Source organism: Echeneis naucrates, chromosome 8, assembly GCF_900963305.1.
Source record: "Echeneis naucrates chromosome 8, fEcheNa1.1, whole genome shotgun sequence".
NCBI classification, from domain to species: domain Eukaryota; kingdom Metazoa; phylum Chordata; class Actinopteri; order Carangiformes; family Echeneidae; genus Echeneis; species Echeneis naucrates.
Window position 1 is genome coordinate 4,055,521 of NC_042518.1, and position 25,504 is coordinate 4,081,024.

A 25,504-nucleotide genomic window follows, 5' to 3' on the forward strand; every position below is an offset into this window, starting at 1 on the left:
CTGTACTTCAAACTTTTTTTTATTTTTTGGAGGGGGCGGGCTACTTCCTTAATTTCATACAGAAGTGAAACCTTAAACTAAGGTGGATATGCGGTACTCTCAGGTCGCTCCAAACCGGTTCAGTGACATTTCTGTATGAGCAGATGGAAGATGAGGACAAGGTGGTGAAAACCGGATGTTGAGTGATAGAGTTAATGGAGCAATAAAAAAAATCCAAATTCTTGCTTTGAAATACGAGACAAATATATTAAAATATAATTAAAAATGACACCTGTACGCCGCGCATAAGTCATCTGATGTTTTTTTGTTTGTTTGTTTGTTTGTTTGTTTTTTAAGGGAAAACTAGGGTGTTTTATTTTGTTAAGTTTTACCGGATGCAGTGCGTACGTGCGTCATGTGGCGGTTGACGCAAACGTTCGGCTCCCGGCCGCTAGGAGGAACATGGAGAGATCCCTTCCCGGTCCCGGCGTGGAGGAGGAAGCGGTGAGAGTCCGCGTCCTCCCTCCACCCCCCACCCACCCCCACTCCTCCTCCACCTCCTCACCACCACCCCTCCCCACACACACAGAAGACGGCACACAGCCGGACCCGGACGGACTTTCAGTTGTGACTTCGAGGAGTTTCTTTACATGGGGACAGAAAAATGACATCTACGGCCAGCGAGAGGAGGGCGTTCGCCCACAAAATCAACCGGTGAGGCCGAAACTCCAGTTGTTGTGTTAACAGCGTGCGTTTAAGTGACCTGCTGGACACACCGTGCACATATAGCCCTTATGCTAGTCTTTTATTTGTTTTTTGTTTTTTTATTTGTTTAATTTATTTTTTTTAAACCCGTAAACCGGTTTCTATCAATCCCACTGCTCCGCGTTGGGAATTAAACTGAAGTTTACCGCGTCGGTTCGCGTTATTTCCCACTTTTAATGGCTGAGCTGTTTACATTGTTGTAGCATCGTAGGAGCGTTACAACGCTGCGGAGCTGAAGGCTAATCTGTTGACAGGCTGAGTTGTGTCATTTGGAGCATTAAAACGTACTGATGTCTTTAAACACATCGAAGTGACAGTGCATCGGGATGTGTTGTGTGAATGCCTCCCAGTATTAACGTATCAACCTGTTCCCACATGTTATTAAACTGGTTCCCCTTCTCCAAGACAAGCTGCATGGACTGGACGTTTATCCTGCAGCTCAAGCTGTGCACACAAGTTGCACGAGAAATCCCTCAAAATTTGCTGCATTTTGGATCTTGATTAGATTTATTCCCCCCCCCCAAAACCTTTTTTTGTTGTTGTTTTACTTTTTCTCTTAGGGATATGGCATTGCACAGAATCACTCTCATCTTTACAGTTAATTTGACTGACAAGAAACAGTTTAGCCTCGCCACTCCAGAGGCTTGTGAGGGAAAACAAACAGGATCACAGATTCTTATCACAGACCCGCTAGATTTTTTCCACCTAAGTGAAATCTTTGCTTCAAGCATGACTCAAATTTGTGTGTTTTGGATCAACACCCCCCTTTGTTGAGCACCTTTAATGTTTGACAGGCTCCTACTGCAGTCCCCAAGTCCTGTCTTTCCTCTCCTTAGTGGGACCCAGGCCATTGTTTAGTGCCGGATGCAGGAAGGGGTGGGATGGGGTGTTTTAGCTATTGCAGTCGATAGCTTTCCTTTTTCCTGTTAGAAATAGAGGTGTATATATTAGCAGAAACGGTTTCCACATTGTCTAAGGATATGGTGTTGCTTCCAGAGAAAGCTGGGTGATCATCAGGAATTTTAAAGCGTAGCTATGGGGGCATAGGTCTTTTCTGTGCCACAGCCCCTCTGTGTTGATGCAGTGAAGGCATGAACCTTAGCTCTGTAATCATTGGGACAATTGTTTGGGAAATGTTAAATCTTCTGCAGCTGTGTATATGAGAGAAACAGACATTTTGTGGCTCTTGTGGAGCAGCTGCTTTCTGTTTCTGTTAGAGGATTGTTTTTTTCCCCTTCATTGTCTCTCTTTAAGCCTTCCATTTGCCGTTACTCCATAAAGGCCATGAACAGAGCTCTGGCTCTGTGCCTGCCTGCTCCCTGGAGCAAGCTTGCCACCTCTCTGTGGGATCTGCTGAAGTCCCTATTCAGAGCAGCTGTTGGCCTTCAGCATTGCCACCAGCATCAGAAGCTGAAAGTGACTATAGATTACATAGGCATCTCTTTGAAACCTATGCCATGCCCATGCAGATGAACATTGTGCTTGAAATAAGATATTTTAGATTTAGTTCATCTTTAACCTCCCCCATCTTCACCTTATTTTCTGCTGCCACTTTTTTGCTTTTATAATCTGTTTGATTATCTAACCAAATCCTGTATCTCTCTCTCTCTTTTTAGGACTGTTGCTGCAGAAGTCAGAAAACAGGTGTCACGAGACTATGGTTCACCCCAGCTATCAAAAAAACGAGGAGGTGCACACCACCCTGTGAGTCATGCTGTGTTTAACCTGCTGGAGTTTGAAGTCCCCGTTAATAAGGTCAGACGTTGTTGGGTGTAACTGTGTGAAAGAGGTTTGGATACAAGTAACGTAGGTGAGTGCAGTTTTCATTAGTGTTGACAGCTGGCAAGAAAGGAATTACGTTTGAAACATGATATACCTGCTCTCATTCCCCTGTGTTGCTTGAGAGCAACACTAGGTTCCTGCACAGATGTTTAATCATAATAGAATGAGGAGCCTCTGTATAAATTGTTGTGTTTTTGAAACTCTGTCACACCATAATGATGACGAGTGAGTTCTTAATTAGTCAAGCAGATATTTCCAAATACTCTGTGGACCCCGAAGTAACCAGGGAAATGCTGTGGAATAGAGTCTTTCTAGCCATAATACTGTAGATGTGTTTGATAAAGGTGAAAAACAGGCTTTACATTACTACTGATGAGGTCATTTATTAAACTATGAAGTAGTGGCTGTGGCAGACTCTGCTTTGGCTGTAACTCAAACAAAGAAAAGTAGGTGGTGTACTTTGAAGAACTGAAAAGTGAAAATGAAATTTTAGTAGCCCAACACAGCATTAATCTTAAGCAGCTTGTGAATGTGCACATTTGTGCATATATATATATATATATATATATATATATATATATTTACACACACACACACACACACATTAGGATCTGATGTCATTTATAATAAAAGCATCTGCCAAATGAGTACATTTAAAATGTGATTTTGCTTATTAATTTTATGGAGTTTATAGGGATAATGTGAACATTAATTATCAATTAATCAAATGAAAAATGTGTTAGTCAGATTTAGCAAAAGCTAATTTCCATCTGGAGTCCTGTAGTATGTCAATGTGACTTTGATGCCAATCTTTAATGTTGATTGGCAGTTGCCCCTGACAGAGGTGGTTGAGCCGGTGGACTATGAGGAGTACGTTAGCAGTCATGCGCCTGCAGTGGAGCTTGGTCCCCTTAGACAACTAATGGAGTTCCCCCAGGATGACCTTGAGCTCCTCCCAATGGAAAAAGAGTGCACAACACTGGAGCCTCCACTGCCGGAGGAGGAGGAGTAAGTCCAGCTGCTAATGGCCAGCATAACCCTTAAAGTGTAATATACACATCCCTTTGTGTTCTGCACTGCCACACAGACAGAGGATTAATACGACTGTAATGGAGGACAAACATCCCCACGGACAGCAACACAGCCTTCCTCTCTGTGACACTGAGTGAACATAAATATTAAAATAACGTTTTGCTCAATTATTAATTTGTTTTTTTATGTAGCTCATTGGATCCCAGAGTGAGAGATGCCTTGGCAGTCTACACAGATGACTGGCTCGTCATTCAAAGAAAGTAAGCGGCGTCAGCTTTAGTACCAGTGGAATTAACCCAGTTTTTTATTTTTTTCATCTGTTGTCAGCACTGTCAGCACTTGTTGTCAACAAGAAGGTCTCAGGTTTGGTCCCCAGGCTTGAAGCCTTTCTGTGCAGAGTTTGCATGTTCTCCCTGTGCTTGATTGGCGACTCTAAATTGTCTGTAGGTCTGAGTGTGAGTGGTTGCCCCTCTCTGTCTGTTGGCCTTGTGATGGAAGATAAGTCTCTGTTGATACTTAAGTTGATTGGCAGCTCCGTTGTTACAGAGAGAACTTTTTTGCCTTTGTTTTTTTCATGTAGGTACCAGCGCTACAGCACCACGTACACCCCTCTCAACTCTGAGCGACAGAGGGAAAGGCAGCGAGGGCTGGTCAAACAGACCTTTGAACTGGATGAGGCTGCTGTTGCTGAGCGTCAGGATGACCAGGTAGCTAATGGTGATAGTTAAGACTCAATATCTTTGAGGCAGTTTAGGTTGTTTTAGCGTCATTAAACAAATCTTACAGCTCTCTTGTACATACACTGTTGACAGGAGTAGATGCTTAAAAACTTTATGAAGCATTTGAAAATCCCATCATTTATTACCCGGACAAAGAGATGGAGAGAATGGCCAGCTAATGAGGCGCCTATGAGTTATGTGGTATATTATGAATATATTCTGCTCAGTGAGTTGATCATATGGCGAATGAGTAATGGATAAATGGATATACATTCATTATCCATTACACATTCTCCATATGAATCACAATAAAAGTGTAATGGTGATATGGTAATGGGTTCTGCAGTATAGCATTTTGTTCTCCTCGTCTTTCAAAAAAAGGAATTACCTCACTCTTTTGTCTCACGCTCATGTGCTCCAGGATGACTCAAAACGGCGCTCAGTTAGCCTTGATGAGACCCCTCGGGGCAGCTGGGCCTCCAGCATCTTTGACCTGAAGAACTCCTCTCCAGACGCTCTTCTGCCGTCTGTGCTGGAACGTACAGCTGCAGAGGACATGGACCACCGCAATACGGAGGCACGCCTCCAAGGGCGCCACAGTGACCTGATGGGCCTGTACCCTCCCCCTGATGAGGTTAGTGACAAACCTCTTATCTCTCTCTGTTGTGGAGCAGGGTGTATTATAATCCTGTGTGTTTATAAAATAAGTTATTGTGATGTTGTGCTTCTTGATCATTAAATCAAGTATTAAATTATACAGTTGTAAGTGTTACACATGAGAAAATTAGCTGAATCCTGTAATATAATTTCCCTCGACAATAGATATCAAGAGGCACGTATGTTTTAGTTAGGGAAGCTGTCTGATACACACACCGTGATGCATTTAGAAGTGTGTGGAAATGAAGTTAAGTAGCCATTACAAAAAAGGGTGACCTAAAGAAAGGTCAATGCCAGCCACAAAAAATATTTTTCAGATCCTCTCAAATCAAATTCAACTTAATCACAGCTTAACACTGCAACCAGTGGTGTGCTCCAGTGCAGATTTAAGTAGATGCAGCTGCCATTTCAACATTATTGAATGTTCCCATAAAGTCATTGTGCTTGGTGTGTGGAAACCCAGCCACTTCTACAGAACTGTTTGCTTTTCTTTCCCATGTGATCTCCTTTTATCCCTTTTTTTTATATCTATGTACACACCATCACTTTCTCCACTGCTATGTTGCCATGACATCTGTGTAAATGTTTTGCTTGTGAGTGTGTGGGCAAGTGTATGTTGTTCATGGCTATGTTGTCTGTGTGGCAGGATGAAGCAGTAGAGAGATGCTCTGCTCCTGAAGTGCCCAAAGAACACTGTGGCCAGAGGATCATGGTTAAATGTCTGTCTCTGAAGTGAGTTTTAGGTGTCTTTATTGTCATTATTATAAATACCCTTGATGCTTTCCATGTTTCATAACCACTCTATATTTTGTATTTACATAGGTTTGAAATAGAAATTGAGCCAATCTTTGGAACACTTGCCCTCTATGATATCAAGGAAAAGAAAAAGGTATTTTATTCTATGTTTGTGTTACAATAAATCCGATTTTTCTAATGGGTACAATGAGTATTCTTCCAATGACTTTTACTCCATAAAAACAATTACGTAATGCTGAGCTCATGCTTGACTAATTGAATTTCCTTAGTCTCAAAAAGGTCTAAGTGGTCTTGCAGTTTAGATCACTCAGTCATAACTGAATTAAAATCCCTTGACGTGCATTTCCATTATCATCTTTCCTTTCCCTCCCTCTGCTGCTTCCCACTTATCTCAATCTTTCCTCCAACAGATCTCTGAAAACTTCTACTTTGACCTGAACTCGGATCAGATGAAAGGACTTCTTAAACCCCACACACCTCACATAGCCATTTCCACACTGGCCCGCTCTGCCATTTTCTCAATTACCTACCCTTCCGCCGATATCTTCTTGGTCATCAAGGTACAGAGAAACCTGTTTTATTCAGCATTTCAATTTGGGCAGTGTCCAGATATTGTGTAATACCTATTGTGTTTAAATGTGATGACAATCAATTGTGCATTCTGTACTTCAGCTTGAGAAAGTCCTTCAACAAGGTGACATCGGTGACTGCTGTGAACCATACATGGTTATGAAAGAATCAGATTCTTCCAAGGTAATGTAGCCAAACTTTGTTGTAAACTGTTGCAATGCTCAGGGCTGTCAGCCAGCTTAGCATGGGACTCTTACAGTCTTGTCACAAACATTTCACAATTCTGTCTGGTAGATGCAATGTTTACCCTTTTTCACATCTGCTAGCTATTAATATTTTAAGCTTATCTACATGTTTAGATTTCTTCTTATCATGTATCACTGATCTATTTTTGTCCAATCCAGCATAAAGAGAAGCTGGAGAAGGTTCGTCTGCAGGCAGAACAGGCATGCAGTCGTCTGGGTCAGTTTCGCATGCCTTTTGCTTGGACGGCCATTCACCTTATCAACATCGTCAGCAGTGTAGGAGGTCTGGATCGATCAGACCCGGACTCAGACTCTGGTACGACTGACTCCTAACACATTAACACTGTCAGAAAATGCCCCTCACAACCATTCAATAATTGAATATGACAAGATAGATTTTTTGTGTCAAAAAAGCATTTCTAAAGACGCACCATGAGGATGTTTCTCTGAATCAGTAGAATTTGTCCTCATTCCAGAGCGAAAAAGTCACGGAACATGGAATGAGAGAAAGAAGAAGGCATTCGAACGGATGAGTGTCGGGGATGACATGTGTAACTTTGCCACTTTCCGACCTGCAACACTTACCGTCACCAACTTCTTCAAACAGGTCATACCTCGTCTGTGTGTGCATTGGAACATTTGTCCTGCTCCTCCATTTAGAGTGTTGTACATACGGTCTAGCATTGCACGCAACTTATAGACTTAGAAATAAAACTGCCAATCTCATCTGTGTATAGATGGAAGTATCATCTTTTAGTGTGAAAAAAATCTACAGTTTTTGCCAAACCAAGAACAGTCATGTCTGTCATTACTTTGGACTTAAGTAGTAGAAACTTTATTTAGAAGGATTCTGTTGGCTATTTGTTAACCCAACACAAACTGTGCTCTCCTGCTTGTGTGTATAAAGGAGGGGGACAGACTAAGTGATGAAGATCTCTACAAGTTCCTGGCAGATATGCGCAGACCATCATCTGTTCTGAGGAGACTGAGACCTGTCACAGGTGAGCGTGTTGTGCACAAATCAAGTATTTGCTGTATCTGTAAATATAAATTAATGTACAGATATGTGTGGATTAGTTGTAATCCTTTGTGTCAGCTACTTGCTCTGTATGCATTAATGATTTTGTCCCACAGCTCATTTGAAGATTGACATCTCTCCAGCTCCGGACTTGCCTCATTACTGTTTGTCACCAGAGCTTCTTCATATAAAGCCGTACCCTGACCTGCGTGTTCGCCCAACCAAAGAGGTGCAGGAGTTCCCTGCTCGCTGTGTATACACTCCACACACCACCTACAGGTTTGGATTCACTTTTACAAGACCCCACCCCTCCCACATTCCATTGTGTTGGTTTATCCTGCTACTGTCTTTCTTAGGGAAAGAGGGAAGCAGGTTCTGAACACATTTCAATTTTATTTTGCTGTATTAAATTTATAAATGCAAAAATAAGTCTTCTATTCTTTCACTGTGTTTAAAACTAATCCCAAATACTTTTTGTTGAAACAAAATCATCTAATAATTTAAAAACTTTATTTGAATAGCTATTTTAAAAATAAACTACATCAAACTCCAGAAAAAGTTATTCGTACATACATGCATATAAAATACAACAATTCTGCAGTGAGTGCTCAATTACAACATTATTTTAAGCTAGAGGGTGCCAACAACAAAGTTTTTCTGGCCATACAGATCTGTAGTATACAGAGCAGGCCTGTGAAGGAGTGCAGTGATGTTTCAGATTTGAGATCTGGGTGGTCCGATCTTATTCCAACTTTGTAGACTTGGAGACGTTGGTGGTCAATCTTAAAACAACTATGTCATAGCTTCACTCTGGAGGAAGGAAATGAAATGGTAAATTGAACGGAACAAAAACATCAAATGTCCGAAACAAACAAATGGACATTTCAAAGCAACTCACCATCCTCTGCAGCTTGGAGAGCTGTTTGTTCTGACTTTCAATGTTCTCTCTTTGAAACTGGGTCAAATGCTCTAAAGCTTTCAAGACCATGGAGTGCTTCTCTGCTTTTTCCTGGTATCAGGGAAAAAATTATGGTAAGTGACTGCTGTCAGCCTGGTGGGACAGAGAGTTAAAGCTCAGGGCTATTTTAAGTTATAAATAGTATTTAAGTAAAATTAAGTATTTTAAGTTACAACTGCAAAGAGGACTTCAGCTCTCTGTTACCTGCAGCTCTTTGATGCTGGTGGGTGCGGAGCTGTCGATGAACATCTCCAACCATCTCAGTTTTGTTTTCAGCTCAAACTTTTCCTGCTCCAAACCAGCCAGCAAGTCCTTAGTCTTCATGGTCTGAGCTTGTTGCTTAGCCATCTGGTTCTGTCACAAGAGCATCTGTCCAGATTATCCTCTTGCCCCCACCAATGATCCCTGGGCAGCTGGCAGATGCCTGCCACACAGTTTAACATGCAGCTCTCTAATGGCTCGCTCTCTCATTTTTATATCAGATAAGAGTTTGATTTATCCATATACATCAGGAAAATGAATTAAAGGTTCATATAATGACATTGGGCCTTAGCAAAGGAAGAAGAAAGAGCTTCCAAAGCACAGAACAGTTGCAGTGAGATGGTATATGTTGTTAACTAGCTTTTAAAATCAGACCTACTTTGTTATGGCTGTTCGGCTGTACATTCAAGTAAACACAACTCTTTAATCTGATAAAGTGCCTCTGTTTCTCTGCTTCTGCATGTTGTGACTTAAACTCTCCTTGTTCTCTCTTTTCTAACAACACAAGCAAGCAACATCAAACGGGAAATAAACTGTGTACATGTTTTTCTGTTTTCGTACCTCCAGCAACTGTATCACTTCCTTTATCTGTTTCTCCAATTCTGCTGCCTGCTCAGTCTTCTCTCCCAGCTTTTGGAGAGTCCCTTCGTGCCTCCTCAGTGTCTGGCTGATTTTCGCTATCTTTGCCTCCGTGGTCTCAAAGGCATAGTTAAGGGATTCACTGAACTGTATGACACCAAACATGAGCACGTTGACTTCCTCCTGTGGTGCAGCCTTGTCTTCTGTCTTGCTGGTCTTGGTGAGTGGAGCTGCCTGGGCTGCTCTTAAACTCCCAGCCAAACAAAGCAAGCACAGACCCCAGATCATCTTGATAATACCTGCTGCTGACAAACTGACTGCAGACTTGTCATGTGTCTCTCTCAGTTGTAATGAATAGCTTTTCCTGCAATTCAGCACCTTGGATTGAATTGTTTGCTTCAAAATCTTAAGCTGTAAAAATAATATTCGTCTCTCGTAACTGTAACTCTGCAGAAATGAGCATGATCAAAATGCCAGCAGGATAATGAATTTGTAGGGTGGTCGCTCTGCCTTATATTGGATGTGTAAATGCACTACCAGGTAAAACATTAGCTCAGAAGTGGTTCGATTGTAGGTCTTCTTTCTGATCTCAGTGGCCTTGCCTTGAGGTTTAACCTTAAATGACATTTTATCACACAGGCCACAAACACATGTGACATACATAGCTGTTTGTGCAGCACTCGTCTTTCATACAGATATATTTTCCAGTGGTTCACTATCGCAACAACGTGAATGTAAGTTATGTTATTTAATGTTATTTCAGAGTCATGCGATCATCTTCGTAAGTGGATAAAATCAACTATTTCAAAATATAAACAAACATTACCACTGATGTTTGATTTGGAGAGGAATTTACATGACTTTCATCAAACAAATCCACCACTGGGTCACATTTTTCGCACATGCTCACACAAAGCTCAATGTCTGTCTTTTCCTCACAATACGAATATTCTGAGTTTATGCGGTTTTTTTTTAGGAATATCTAATGCAGCCTGATGTTTAAAATTGTTGAAAGCATACCATGTTGAGACCAAAGATGAAATCATTAACCAAGCAGTGCTCCTTTAACCCCCCCACCCCCTTCATGGCCTCTACTTTACTTTACTATGGTACAGTTTAAAATATCTCATCAGCACAGCATTGGTCAGCAAGTGACTGGTGAAGGCTGCTACAAACATGAAGCTATTTTAGAAAAAGGGATACTTTATAAATGCATCATGAAGTACAAAGGCTCATGTGGAGTATGAAAGTAAAAGCCCTTTGAATGTGACATTAATATGCCCCTTGCATCCTTTTGTCTTTCAGGAATCTGCTGTACGTTTACCCACAATCTCTGAACTTCAGCAGTCGTCAGGGCTCAGTGAGAAACATCGCAGTAAAGGTTCAATTCATGGCAGGAGAGGACCCCAGTCAAGCTTTGCCGGTGAGTCATAGTCACAAAGATCAGCTTGAGGCTGTGAAATACTGTATGTTGCCCTCCTTGAAAAGCAAACCTCTTCAAAGCGGCATGCGTTATGAGCAACAGCATTACCAAATCTGGTTACGTTTGGTGAGCTACAGATAATGAGGCTGTGGTCAGATTAAATTCATATCAGTTACAATGGATTCCAGGGTTGACAAGCTGAAGCAGGACTAATGACATAAAGTTTTCAAACTTCTCCTCTAATATGAGCCATTTCATATCATGTCATCATCTGCATGCTTAACAAACTCAGAACACCAAAATCTAGCTAAATATACTTGACTGCCAGAGTTCTGCTTTAAAATCACTGGCTCAGGTAAACTGTTGCAATTTCTTTGTGGAAATTATGGAGTCTTCTAGAGTATTTTATCTATTTATTTTCATTTTTTTATGTGATAAGAATTACATAATGTATTGTAACCTTTTAAGGTCAGATACTCTTTGGAGATTTTTCACAAAATTTAATAGTACTCTAGTAAACTCTTTAATGCAGTAATGGGATTGTGCCTAAAAGGAGCCAACTATTAGACATGAAGTCAGTGTTTGTTGTGTCATTTTGACCAGGTCATCTTTGGAAAGTCAAGCTGTGCTGAGTTCATGAAGGAGGCCTACACCCCTGTCATCTACCACAATAAGTAAGATTCAGTAACCAGTTGACTCCACTAGTGTCTTTCCAACATTATCATCTTTTGTCTTGTTTTCTCTAAATGTTGCATTGCACTTTTGCTTCAAAGGTCTCCTGAGTTCTATGAAGAGATGAAGATGAAAATCCCTGCCAATCTGACAGACAACCACCACCTGCTGTTTACTTTCTACCATATCAGCTGCCAGCCCAAACAGAACACTCCTCTGGAGACCCCTGTGGGCTACACTGTGAGCACACTCCTTCACTTGGCCCACATTTAACACAACCTCCCACACACACTTTTACTTCAAAGCTGCTTCTGTTGTCTTGCCATCAGTAAGAGATTGTGTCTCTCTCTCTCTCTGCCCACAGTGGATCCCTCTGATGCAGCATGGCCGACTACGCACTGGCTCCTTCAGTCTCCCTGTCTCAGTGGAAAAGCCTCCACCTAGCTACTCTGTACTTACCCCTGATGTGAGTGTGTTTAAAAGAGATTATGTGAATATCACTTGGTCCTTTGTCAGTGTTAAATGAGTTGGATGACATTCTGTGGCAGGTTCAGCTCCCAGGCATGAAGTGGGTGGATAATCACAAAGGAGTGTTCAACGTGGAAGTGACAGCGGCTTCTTCAGTTCACACTCAGGTACATATCTGTTTGTTTTTTGTTTTTTTTTATACTGAATACCAGTGGAATGAGGATAGAGTTACTAGAAGAGAGTTTTCTCTATTTATATACACATGCATTTATATATGATTTCTACATCACATCTTAAAAGTCTTCAGGAATATAAAAACACTAATACCAAGTTCACTGCGTTCAGTTGGGGCAAAGTATTCATTGTGGTTTTACTTCAAGGACCCCCACCTGGATAAGTTCTTCACTCTAGTGTATGTCCTGGAGGAGTACTCCTTTCCTTTCCGCCTGAAGGATGTCATCATAACTGAGGCAAACATGGAAGGGGAGCTGAAGGCCAGTATGGCTGCACTGAGAGGGGCTCTGCTGGATACCTGTGTCAGGTTTTTGCACCAGCTGCTCAACAAGCTTATTCAGCTAATCGTCTACCCCCCTGTCATCGCTGCTCAAATTGGTGAGTGCAGAAAAAGACATTTTACATTCATTCTGCTTCTGAATACTTGAAGTGCTAATTGTTTGAATGTTTTTGGTTTGGAGAATCAGTACAGTAACATTCTGAGACATAAATAATTTCCCCCATGAATCAGTTCAGAGTTTTATATTGTTTAATTTGCGGCTCATGCTTAATGTGCAGTAAACCTGGGCCGTGTTGCCTTCGAAGCTATGGCATTGTTGGTTAACCAGATGCACAAGAATCTGGAGGGAAACCTTGATCAGCATGGCCGCAACAACCTATTGGTGTCCTACATTCACTACTGCTTCCGACTGCCCACCGCAGAACCTACAATACCCCCATCAGGTGAGTAACCTGACTAAAATCTGTCACATGTACCGATTACCAGAAGGAGATGCTTTCGTTTGGCACCATTTGAGTCTCATCTCTTAATTTGCTAACATTTCCTCACCTTTTGATTTCACAAGGAGTAGGCACAAAGTCATACGAGATGCCAATGCAGTACGCCACCTTATCCAGAGCAACAGCCCGCCCAAGTAGCCTGCACCTGTCCCGTTCCAAGAGCATCAGCAACTCCAATCCTGACCTGGCCAGTACGCCAGTTTCTCCTGATGAGGAGGTACAAAGGATCATAGGAAGCAAGGTGAGTTGTGCTTCTTTTCTTTGAAAATTTGTTGTATTTGTTATTGCTATACAATTGTTCCTGTAGTTTGTGTGTAGTATATGAGTTCTGGCGAAGTCTTTAAGACCTTTTGAAGGTCATGCTCCCCGCTAAAACATTTCTTGCTCACTGTCTTTAAATTTTTTGATAAATCTGTGTCAGTGGATTTACAATTTCATTTCATTTTGCCTGGCATTCAAAAAAGGTCTTGTAGTTAAGTGATGAGTAACGGCAATGTTTTTAATGTGGATTGTGACTAATTTGCCACCCTAGCACATAAACAAGAAACAGCAGTACAGATGTTTGTGTTTTGGTGTTTTCATGGTTCCCCCAGTTTGACTAAGGTTGAATAAGAGCTCTGTGCCAACAGTTAATGATGCCGTCAGTCAAAAATGCAATTATGCTTTGTGCTGCTGTCTCTTATGATTCACTACCTGCAGCCCTCATTTTGTTTTCCTCACTCCTGCTTTGATTCACTTTTTGCCTCCCCTATTTTTTTGCTTCTTCTTCTTCTTCAAAAAAGAAATTCTTAGTGGTAATCCTTTGTGGTAATTATCCTCCTTCTACTCACTTTGCCCATGCCTCTTGCTGCTGTATGTGTGTCTTTTGTGTGTTTGTTTTATGTGTGTGTGCCTCCGGTGGCTTATGGAAGGGCATTGACCGCTCCCACTCCTGGGTAAACTCTGCTTATGCCCCTGGGGGCTCAAGATCTGTACTACGTCGGAACCCCAACTCCAGCTGTGAGCTCAAGCAGGTGCCAAATCCTTCCTCCTTCCTCCTCCCCCTCCTCACCTCCACCTCCATCTACAACCTTTTCTGATCCGCTCTCAGGCTTCAGCTCCTTCATCAGCTCTCAGGAGTTATATGTATATGCTCACTCTGCTAACCATGTCGAGCCTGCTTTACCTTTTCAACCGCACTGACACGCTGTCCGTCATTTACAATTCATCTTCTCGTCGCCGCTTAACAGACCATTTCAGTCTTTGTCTTAATGACACACACTCTGCCTGGGGCTCGTCAAATTTCTTACCAGTTTTGCGCTCATCAGAGTTCATAGAGTTCTCTGGTCACCCACCCATTTCCATTCATTCATTTTCGCATCACTTTGTCCTCATCTCTGTGTTCACTTCACCATCACTCTATGTCAGGCAAACGACCGCAGCTGCAATCGCATGTCTGCCTTTCTGGACAGCGTGGCCTTGTTTTCAGTTCCCACAAGGCAGACTATCAAGAAGGTAAAACTGGCATCTAATGTAACAAACTGTAAAACTGGCAGTCACCATATCAGACTGAAACATTTCCATTTCCTAACATTCATCAACTGTCATTATCTTTAACACTAATCAGCATTCACTATTGTGTTTTCATGTGGATCGCGATATATGCTAACATTAGTTTGATAAAATATCTCAGAAATTAATATTTAATACAGAAAGGGATTAATATGTAAAAATTTTTTATTATCCTTATTTGAATTAAAATTATATTTTATTTTAGGTTCTATCTAGGACCTCAATATCAAACAATGGAAAAAATCTTTTTAACAAACCAAAGTTACTGTTAACACCTTGCTCCTTTTGGCAACAAAGGCCCATAGTTTTAATCTTAACAACTCATCTAGTTTTTGACGTTGTTTCCTCGTGTAAGTGAAACCTGGTCCTTGTTGGTTCATGCTTAGCTACTCCATGAGGAGCTGGCACTACAGTGGGTGGTCAGCACCAGCACAGTGAGGGAAGCAGCGCTGCAGCAGGCCTGGTTTTTCTTCCAGCTCATGGTCAGTATGCTTTTGAAAAAATGAACATAGATTTCACTACCTATTTTTCTATTTTCATTAAACAACTTTTCTTATTTTCCCTCTCCTTCAGACAAAGAGCATGGCCCATCACTTATTCCTGACTTCAAAATTAGACTCTCCCAGGCGTCAGCGCTTCCCAGATCGCTTTGTGGATGACATTGCTGCACTTGTGTGTGCCATCAGTGCAGACATTGCCAGCCGATACCACAAGGTACCGATAAGCTGAGTGTTGACTTATATAAGCAGTTTTAGTTTGTAGTTAAATACAAAGTTCCCATATTTCCTAGTATGCAGTTGGAATAATATCATCTACGGTATTATATATTTTTTTCTTTATGTCTAATAATAGCCATCCATTTCTTTGACATGACAATTTCCTCTTGTCTCTCAGGATGTGGAGCTTGTGGAGAGATTAAACACCAGTCTGGCCTTCTTCCTGAATGACCTGCTGTCTCTTATGGATCGGGGTTTTGTGTTCAACCTCATCCGGTCCTACTACAAACAGGTGTCTTTTACCCCCTTCCCTTGTAGTACACTTTAAATCCCAGTGCTCTCATGCACATTTGAAGAGATTTTTCAGTGTCAAACAAACATGCATGCTTAACAGATTGCCAGCAAGCTGTATGCAGCACAGAACCCCAGCTCTCTGAATGCACTGAGAATGGACTTCACTCGCATTGTCTGCAGCCACGAGCACTATGTCATCCTCAACCTGCCGTGCTCAACTCTTAGCCCTCCAGCCTCCCCTTCCCCCTCAACTTCCTCCACCACCTCACAGGTCTGTTCCTGTTGCCTTTGGTTATTTTAGGGAAGCTCATCAGATAAAGTACAACATTGGAATACAGGGATTTTATTAAAATCTGTTTTTAATGCCCTTCCATTCTTTTATCCCTCTGCTCCCTATCTGTAGGGTTCAGCATTTTCCAGCATGGTGCAAGACCAAGGCGTGGCCACGATGTTTGAGCTCTCTGTCCCTTTTCGCCAGCAGCACTTCCTGTCTGGTCTGCTGCTTACCGAGCTCTCGCTCATTCTTGATCCTGATGGAGAAGGGTTGGTTGTAATTAGTTGCATATAGTACTATGTATAGCATATGCTGTCTAAATGCATATACTACAAGTTCACAGTTTTAAGACACTGAGAAACATTTTTTTCCCACAGGTTTTTTTTCCTCCATAAAAAAGCCATTAGTGCTGTTCACTCCCTGCTCTGCAGCCATGATGCAGATCCCCGCTACAGTGACCCTCAGGTCAGAGCCCACGTTGCTCAGCTCTACCTGCCCCTCATCCCCATCGTCATGGAGACATTACATCAGCTCCACGACTTTTCTGGTCAGAATAAAAGATATTGAGTGCATTAACACTGTTATCCACCTCCGCAAGATCCTTGGCTTTTATTTCCAGTATTATTGCACCTGAAAGCACTTTTCTTATTCCTTCGTAGACTCTTCTCCTGCGCGGGTCCGCCATGCCTCAGCCCACACTGACGATGCTGACCCAGACGGTAGCAACACCATCAGTCAGTCTGTTGCTATGGCGATTGCCGGCTCCCCTCTGCCACATGCCAAAGCCAACGCATTTGCGCTACCCACAGTGGTGAGTGATAGTGGCAGAGGTCAGACTGTTCCCCCGGGCCCTACAAACTGGCAAGACACAGGCGTCTGTGTGGGAGGCTGCTGCCTCAGTTTGACAGACATCCACTCTGGCCTTTCTGTAACTCTACACAGACACTCATTCAAAGAGCACTTCCTTTTTTTCAATGCCACTCCTGTACCGTGACACACAACTGCTCCTCTCAGCCTGTAGGTGGCTCTCTGTCCATTTTCTTTAGAAATCTCATTTAACAGCCATTTTGTCCTGAAGTAGATTTGAACACTGGCACTGGAGTTGTGTATGTTTGTCTTCATCAGGCTGGGCGCCAGTCCAGCTCCCTGTCCGCTGAGTGCAGCAGGACTCTGCTGGTGTGTTTCCTGTGGGTGCTGAAGAATGCAGATGCAGCTCTCCTGGAGCGCTGGGTGTCTGATTTGTCTGTGTTGCAAATTAACCGGCTGCTGGATCTGCTGCATCTCTGTGTCTCCTGCTTCGAATACAAGGTACAATAACCAGGCACTACCATTACTATGAGTGTCTTTCCTCACTGATACACTCTGCAAGAGTCAAAAACCATATTCAAAAGCTAAATTTGGATGTGCCAATGCAGAAGTAAGTCATTACAGATATATTGGTATTTCTCTCCAGGGAGTTTGGCATCGATTAGCAGACAATCAATTTCCCTCTGCTTTCCTGAATGCTTTGCTTTTTATGGGTAGTTATTGAATTTGTTTTTGTTCTTCTTATGATGTTTTGGTGCCATAGGGTAAGAAGACTCTGGAGAGGATCAACAGCCTTACTTTTAAAAAGTCTCAGGACATGAAGGCTCGACTGGAGGAGGCCATACTGGGCACTATTGGGGCTCGCCAAGAGATGGTTCGTCGCTGTAGAGGTACATTACATGAGAGAAAAGTTATGTGTGTGTGCATGCGTGTCAGTAGCTGTTTGTGTTTGAGGAGTTTGTTTGACTGTGATCATGGAAATTTGTCATTTGTTTACTCTTGCAGAAAGGAGCCCCTATGGCAGCCAAGAGAACGTTAGGTGGAGAAAAAATGTCACTCACTGGAGGCAAAATGCAGACAGAGTCGACAAGTATGTTAATTTACCTTAGCTACCTGAATCACAACCAAAGCAGTAAATTTCTTACCTGATCGTTTGGAAAAAATAATTAAAAGTAAACAAATAATATATTTGAATAGATTTTAACATATCCACGTATGTTTGCATCAAAGATAAGTGTTATATTATTTTAATTGTAAAGTTATATATTGCAGAAGTAAAGCTGAGGTGGAGCAAGAGTCAGTGGTGGATGGAAACCTTGCTACTGAAGCCTCTCTGATAGTGTTAGACACACTGGAGATAATTGTCAAGGTAAAAGCTGATCATTGCCAATTGTTGACCGTATTGTTCTGCTATATTACACCATTTATATTTCTTCCTTGTCCTCTTTCAGACTGTTGTTGCATCAGAGCTGAAGGAAAGCCTTTTAGGCGGAGTACTTAGAGTGCTTCTTCACAGCATGGCAGGCAACCAGAGTGCCCTCTTCCTGCAGCACTGCTTTACTACACAGAGGGCTCTGGTTTTCAAGGCAAGTGCAGTTTGAATTAGTCTGTCAAGTGTCTCTTTTAAAGCTTGTTGGGTTTTTTTGTTTTGGTTTGGTTTTTTTTGGTAACACTGTTTAAAAAAAAAAAACAAACTGTAATATTAATTCAGCTTGATACATTAGTAGCACTCTCTTCTCTCTAGATGTACTCACATTGCCACACAACTTTTCTGCAAACTTCCACAAAACAAAAACAATGTTTCTCTTGCTTTTGGGGTTTTATAATTATTTTCATAGAAACAAATAACAAAAGTAATTTCATGTAATTTCATTAGCAGAATTCAAAGTGTTAGAGCTTGATTTTGTGTGTAGTTCCCAGAGATGCTGTTCGAAGAGGACACTGAGCTTTGTGCAGACCTGTGCCTGCGTCTCCTTCGTCACTGCAGCAGTAGTGTCGGCTCAGTCAGAAGTCACGCCTCCGCCTCACTTTACCTTCTTATGAGGCAAAATTTTGAAATTGGAAACGTAAGTTTAGACATTGGTTTTTGCACATAAATGTTTCTTGCATAGCCGAGGGGTCATGCTGCAATAAGCAGACACAAGGAACACTCGAGATGTTCTATTTCTTTTCTTGGACCAGAACTTTGCCCGAGTGAAGATGCAGGTCACTATGTCTCTGTCCTCGCTGGTGGGAACATCGCAGAATTTTAATGAGGAGCATCTTCGACGGTCACTTAAGACAATCCTGACATATGCTGAAGAGGATTTGGAACTACGTGACACTCCCTTCCCAGAGCAAGTACGAAACAAACCTCACACCGTCCACGTCACATCTTGATGTGCAGCTGCCAGACTTTACTAATGTATTTCTGAAAATGTAGGTCCAGGATCTGGTGTTCAACCTGCACATGATTCTTACTGACACTGTGAAGATGAAAGAGCATCAGCAGGATCCAGAGATGCTCATTGACTTAATGTACAGGTAATGGGATGCCTGTGGATGACAGTGCCATATAATAATAAAGTGTCACAGAAAAAACTCAAAAGATAATCTCTTATTTTTCATTTCAGGATTGCAAAGGGCTACCAGAACTCACCAGACCTGCGTCTTACGTGGCTCCAGAACATGGCAGGGAAACACTCTGAGAGAGGGAACCATGCTGAAGCTGCCCACTGTCTGGTCCACAGTGCTGCACTGGTGGCAGAATACCTCAACATGCTGGAGGATTGCCGCTACCTGCCAATCGGATGTGTCACATTTCAGGTCAGTTTACACTGTTTAATTCTCAACGATCAACATGTGGGCACTTGATTAAAACTAGTACAAACTGAAGCTTGCAAATGATGAAAAGGGGAAATGCCTTTGTTTTTCTCTCAGCATGTTTCATCTAACGTATTGGAGGAGTCTGCAGTGTCTGATGACGTCCTCTCACCAGAGGAGGAGGGGATTTGTGCTGGGAAGTACTTCAGCGAGTCTGGCCTGGTGGGCCTCCTGGAGCAAGCAGCTGCTTCTTTTAACATGGTACGACTCACATTCTCCAACCACACGGTAACGCACTGCATGTTAACACAGTGCAGGTTTACAGCATTAACATGGCTGGAGGAGTGTTATGTGATTGAGTGATATGTGTAGACCTGGCTCTCCATTGTGCTCTAACCCCAGGCTGCCATGTATGAGGCCATAAACGAAGTGTACAAGATTCTGCTGCCCATCCATGAAGCCAACAGAGACTTCAAAAAGCTGGCTACCGTCCACGGGAAGCTGCATGATGCCTTCAACAAAGTCTATAACCAAGTGAGTTAATAGCTAAATCTTAAAATCAAATCACCAGCCATCAGCTGGACTGATAATGTTGATAATAAAATGAACTTTATCATCATTCATTTATTGTTTGTTTCTCAACTTTTTCAGAGTTCGGGCTGGGAGGTAAGAACTTATTTGTCATGTTGTGTATTACATTTCAGGGAGAACTAATGAGTGATTAGTTTTATTTTGTATTTACATTTTTTTTCTTCCCTACTGCCTGTTTCCTCCTGCTGTGGAAACAAAATATTACTGGTGAGTGATACAAAACTTGTCTTACTTTCTGCTCCCTCTCTGCTGAGGCAAAACTGCACTTCATGCTAAATATGTTTCTCTCCCTTTTCCTACAAAAAAAAATTCTCTGCTAAACAAGTCATTAAAATTTTTATTATTATCTGTTAGATTAAGATTACTTTTAAAGTGTAAATTTTTTGTTGCATCATAAACACATAAGATGAATGTCTGCTTTATGCACTGTTTAAAAAATCGCATCTTCCCATCCCTTCTGTAGTTTCCAGAGAATGTTTGGGACCTACTTCCGGGTTGGTTTCTATGGTTGTCGGTTTGGAGACCTGGATGAACAAGAGTTTGTCTACAAGGAACCGTCGATCACCAAACTAGCAGAGATCTCCCACAGACTTGAGGTATGTTAAATAAACCCATTGTTATACTAACAGAGGTGTCATCAGTGATTTACGGAAAACAGGTGTTTAAAGTTGAATTTGTTTGATGCTCAGGAGTTCTACTCAGAGAGGTTTGGGGATGAGGTTGTTGAAATTATCAAGGACTCCAACCCAGTGGACAAACACAAGCTGGATGCCAACAAGGTGACATGATGTATAAATCTGTAAGTCATAATGTTGGAATGCTTTTTCAAAGTTGTACTGATACATGTTTGTATCTTTTTAAGGCGTATCTCCAGATCACCTACGTCGAGCCACATTTTGATACCTACGAACTAAAGGAACGGATTACGTACTTCGACAAGAACTATAACTTGCGTACCTTTATGTACTGCACTCCCTTCACCCTGGATGGCCGAGCCCACGGCGACCTGTGCGAGCAGTACAAGCGCAAAACCATTTTGACAACATCTCACGCATTCCCTTACATAAAGACACGTATCAACGTCATCCACAAGGAAGAGGTGGGTATCCTTCTGGGGCGGGGGTCTGTGTCAGTTGCCATAAAAGTGTCAGACGTGACCTTCTCCCGATGTGTTGTCTGTGGTTCTCCAGATCATTCTTGTCCCCATGGAGGTGGCCATTGAGGACATGCAAAAGAAGACTCAGGAGCTCGCCTTCGCCACAAATCAAGACCCCGCCGACTCTAAGATGCTGCAGATGGTCCTTCAGGGCTGCGTGGGCACCACTGTCAACCAGGTGTCTGTTTAAACGTTTAGAAAGATAAGATAAACTCCCTTCTTTCACATCTTCCAGGAGTATTAATCCCATCAGAAAGGAGTTGAAAGTCCGGGTCAGTGCTGGAAGTAGGGACTGACATTCCTTAGCAGATGTGTAACAAGTTCTCTTCTTTACAGGGCCCCCTTGAGGTGGCACAGGTCTTTCTTTCTGACATTCCTAATGACCCAAAGCTGTTTCGCCATCACAACAAACTGCGTCTCTGCTTTAAAGACTTCACTAAGAGGTGATGACACACTCCACAGTCCAGACACAGACTGCTATGTAACTAATAAAAACAAATCCCAACTCCCTGTGTCTCCACTGCACTCTCCCACTTGCAGGTGTGAGGATGCCCTGAGGAAGAATAAAGCCCTGATTGGACCAGATCAGAAGGAGTACCACAAAGAGCTGGAGAGGAACTACAACAAGCTGAAAGACGCTCTGGGTCCTCTCATCAACCGCAAGATCCCCCAGCTATACAGAACCCAGCCAGCTCAGACTACGCAAACACAACGGTAACTTGAGACATTAAACACACACTCACACACTGAGACACACCAAATGAGCTCATGCTGCTTTCTCCAACCCCATCAAACCAACAAAAGAGCAACATAAAACCAAACTTTATGACAATCCAGGCCGTAGATTTAAACTTTATGGGTTGGTCACTGGTGAAAAGAGATGCACTCAAATTTATCATCATGCAATGTCATGTTTCTCATCTTTCTTCTTTTTTTTTTTTACATTCATTAATAAAAGAAAATACATACACTTCTTGAAGGATTCCAGCCAGTTTGACTGTGGAAACTATCTCCAGATGGTTTTTTGTTTTCATCTGAATTCGGCATCAGCTCCGTGTTTTCACGTGTCTTCTGGACTGCTGCTTCATAATCAAAAACAGAGCCGCAGTTTACAGCACCTGCCACAGCACCGATTCAATGCTGAGGAAAATAATTAGTTTGACCTTCCAAACAAATTAGAAAGTAAAGCACATCTTGACCTAAAAAACTTGACCTAGGTTGCTGGGTAACTGAGGTAAAAAGCAACTGACTGAAAAATAAACTGTGCAAAATAATTAGGTGGTTTTACTTATTTTTTCCCTTTGAAAGGCGATACTCATCCAAAATTATGTCAGCTCATAGAGAACACCACAAAAAGAAGTAATTTACAGCTACCACTGTAGCTCCTTCATTCCCTGTGTCAGATTTTCTGTTCACATAATTTTAAAGTAACAAATAATTCATACATCACAAAAACCTGATGATAGACTCACTGCTCTTCAGTTTATTGTGCTAATTTTCAGGAAATAAACCAAAAACTCTCAGAGTTAAAGATTCTTTATCGTTTTGCTTCTTTCTCCCTCAGGAACTCCTACAGTAGGTCCAGTCTCCGCAGAGTCGACTGTTGAGCCACAGAAAACTGGATAACACAGAACAACAAGCTTTATAAATTAGCAGTCTGTTCCCCCTCCCCCGACTGAACTGCAGACCAACTGTCTCACACACACACACACACACACACACACCATCCGCCTTTACCGACCCACACCCCCCTCGGCCACCCAGCCATGCCATAATCCCCCTACCTCCCACACACTTGTCACTTCTTACCCATCTCCCCCGTCACCACCACTCTCACACCTCAGTTGTAGGGAACCTCGACTGTTTATGCTGGAAGGTTATCTGCACTGTAAACATTGTCATTTGGAGCAAAGCTTTGACATGTCAGCATTTAAAACCAAGCTTTCAAAAGCAGCCTCTTCACTGGCAATCCAAAGAAAGCTATCTCAGCCTGAATGAGTTTTATCTTCAGTTTTTGTAAGACTAGAGCCAAACACATTTTGTAACTAAATCATTTTGGTTGCTTGTTCATGAATATATCTGTTTTACTTTTTCTTCTAGAGTTTGCTTTCAAAGACGGTATAGGTTGTCTCTTTTGTGCTGTGGCCTTATTTGATTCAAGATTTTCTTAGACTCTTGGCCTGGAAGAAGCCAACACAAGACGAGGTTATTAAATAGTCCCAGGGAGTTTTCTTTTATTATCACCAGACCAAATAACTGACATTCCTTCTTCCTCAGGTTGTTGCATTTATCTGCCCATCTCACATTATAAGGGTTCATTATAGAGAGTGGGTGGGATCAAAAGACCGAGTGCAGGAGGGACATGCTATAGCTGCAGAGGAAAACGTTACTGTGTGCAGGGGGGGAGAGAAAGGGCAGGAACGGATGTTTAAATGTGTTTTTTTAAACTGTGAAATTCTCCTGTAATGCACTGCCGTCACATCAGATGTTTATCACAGAAGCACTGCCCTCAGCCAGGCCGTCCCCTTCACCCACACAAATATGTTCAAACTGTGACATTTACTTTCATCCTGGAGAAGCCTACAATCTAATAACTGGATATGTTCCACGCTCTTCTAATAAGCGCTCCATTTCTTATATGTAACTACCGCCGTGGCTGTGGAAGTTTTATATTCATTGTAGCCTTTAACAACTACTGCATCTATTATTATTGCACTACTGTAGCACATTAACACTGTAACTACAAAAATATCTTTGCTTGTATGATTTTATGAGGCTGGAAATAGTTTTTAACCAATTAGATAAACATTTTGTTATTTATTTGCCTTTTTTACTGCATTCTATTAAATTTCTCTTCCTATGACTGTTCAGGGTTTGTTTTTGTAGCTAAGGAGCTGAAGAGAAGATACTGTAAACAGATGGGATAACCTAACTGCTAATTTGAACCACTGGGATGCATTTTATTACCAAAAGGTTAATGAAAATATTTAAAATTCCCATCATGGCTTTAGTCTGAGCTCCTTAAGTGGGAAATTTATATGGTTAGTATTGCATTGTAATATGGTGAGAGTAATTTTCAGTGTGTGCTATCATGGAATTTTTATTTTCATTTTATTTTTTTATTATTATTTTTTTTTTTTTTTTTTTTTTTTTTTTTTTTTTTTGCAGAGCCAGCTGTAGAAATGTTTTGTAAGCCTTTTTGTACGTTGAAGCACATAGAACAAAGCAAAAATAAAATTAAATAACAGATTCAGATTGAGCAAGTCTCAGTAAAGCTACATGACTCCAAAAGCCTCAAATGCTTTGAGGTCAAGGAGGTTTTGTAGAAATGTTTAAATGTCCTTGTGCCTGTTTGACACGTTCTTTCTATTCTCGCCTATAATCATGCCCCTTAATCACGTCCACTGGTATGTTTCCAATTAGTGTAATTTTCTGCATTACCTGCTGTGGTAGAACGGGTGAAAGTGATTTCGCTCATTAGTTCTCCTACTGTTCCCTTTAATAATTAGAATGGCATTTAAGCTGAGAACCTCAGCGCTTTGATCCGTAATGGCTAACCGCACACCACTGACACTATCCACTATCCTGACACAATATGGTGGTAACAAAACCTGGCCCTCAATTTTGAACGTTAGTGCCATTGACTGCAGGGTGATCGGTGTTATAGCCTGCAATGATTTGTGATTGTTAGCACAAAGGGCACTTCCACGTCCCACTCAGTAATGATTTCACAGTCAGTTCCTAACGCTTATGGAAGTGCTTGGTGGTCTCTGATGGACATTGAAAGAGAACCTTAATATCCCAAAATCTTTAATGTCCATTAAGAACATGGCCATAAAGATTCTTGATATCCTTTTGAGCTTTTTAGTCTCAGCTCAGGCTCAGCGTGTTTCATTTATGCATTCATACTTATAGGCCTTAAAACATCAAATATTTAGTACACTTTACCTGAGAACGTCCTGATTTAGGAAATATGAACACCATAACATAGAATGGTGAATATGTGGTTATAATATAAATGTGACTTTCTTACTATGGATCCCTGCTGCACCTCACAAAACTTTTGAAAGGCACTATTTATATTTCCACTTCATCTTTACTTATCACCCATTCCGTGTATATTTTATTTATTACTTAGTACTTTGCCTATTTGCATTTTAGATATTTCATCTTTACATTATACCAATATTATAATACTTTTTATTTCTATTAATATTTCTATCTGTCACAAAACTAATTTTCACTGGGCGTTAATAAGTCATTTCTCATTCTGATGTCAATTCAGTCATACAATATCCCAACAAGGGTTGCTGTGCTTGTTCAGCCCTGAAACTTCTTTTATGTTTTAAAAACCTCACTGATTGTGAAAGATTCTTCTTCCTGATGTGTTCTGTGCTGCTTCAGTGGCCTTTAAA

At 41.6% G+C, this 25,504-nt stretch overlaps 1 protein-coding gene across 8 annotated transcripts; it reads left to right on the top strand.

Moving 5' to 3' along the window:
- Positions 1–524: 524 nt before the first annotated feature.
- dock6 (dedicator of cytokinesis 6) lies at positions 525–24,220 on the top strand. 8 transcript variants are annotated; one of them, XM_029507557.1, is made up of 51 exons: positions 525–693; positions 2,361–2,436; positions 2,831–2,851; positions 3,356–3,534; positions 3,750–3,818; positions 4,139–4,265; positions 4,699–4,911; positions 5,581–5,666; positions 5,757–5,823; positions 6,101–6,250; positions 6,363–6,443; positions 6,665–6,821; positions 6,961–7,112; positions 7,413–7,506; positions 7,640–7,802; positions 10,627–10,744; positions 11,348–11,418; positions 11,518–11,656; positions 11,781–11,882; positions 11,965–12,051; positions 12,265–12,496; positions 12,677–12,841; positions 12,970–13,139; positions 13,810–13,911; positions 14,306–14,392; positions 14,836–14,931; positions 15,023–15,163; positions 15,344–15,457; positions 15,560–15,730; positions 15,863–16,002; positions 16,111–16,280; positions 16,393–16,544; positions 16,859–17,041; positions 17,304–17,485; positions 17,553–17,630; positions 17,813–17,909; positions 17,992–18,126; positions 18,454–18,606; positions 18,722–18,880; positions 18,963–19,063; positions 19,153–19,345; positions 19,460–19,603; positions 19,745–19,876; positions 19,994–20,008; positions 20,404–20,529; positions 20,623–20,712; positions 20,796–21,032; positions 21,124–21,267; positions 21,426–21,532; positions 21,630–21,794; positions 22,651–24,220. In XM_029507557.1, exons 1-51 carry the CDS (start codon positions 644–646, stop codon positions 22,694–22,696), a joined length of 6,429 nt encoding a protein of 2,142 aa, XP_029363417.1. In that variant the 5' UTR covers positions 525–643; the 3' UTR covers positions 22,697–24,220. The 8 variants fall into 8 exon arrangements, with proteins under 8 accessions (XP_029363417.1, XP_029363419.1, XP_029363420.1 ...); XM_029507559.1 differs by having other exon boundaries at positions 17,304–17,455; positions 17,550–17,630; positions 22,651–24,219; XM_029507558.1 differs by having other exon boundaries at positions 526–693; positions 17,304–17,430; positions 17,546–17,630; positions 21,630–21,803; positions 22,654–24,216.
- The last annotated feature ends 1,284 nt before the right edge of the window (positions 24,221–25,504 follow it).

What these genes read in the sequence shown, in the direction of transcription:
- dock6 (XM_029507557.1), top strand. Translation starts at nt 644, where the DNA reads ATGACATCTACGGCCAGCGAGAGGAGGGCGTTCGCCCACAAAATCAAC. An exon ending in GAGACTGAGACCTGTCACAG is followed by an intron (nt 7,507 to 7,639) that starts GTGAGCGTGTTG and finishes TTTGTCCCACAG; the next exon opens with CTCATTTGAAGATTGACATC. An exon ending in GGTTTTTCTTCCAGCTCATG is followed by an intron (nt 14,932 to 15,022) that starts GTCAGTATGCTT and finishes CCTCTCCTTCAG; the next exon opens with ACAAAGAGCATGGCCCATCA.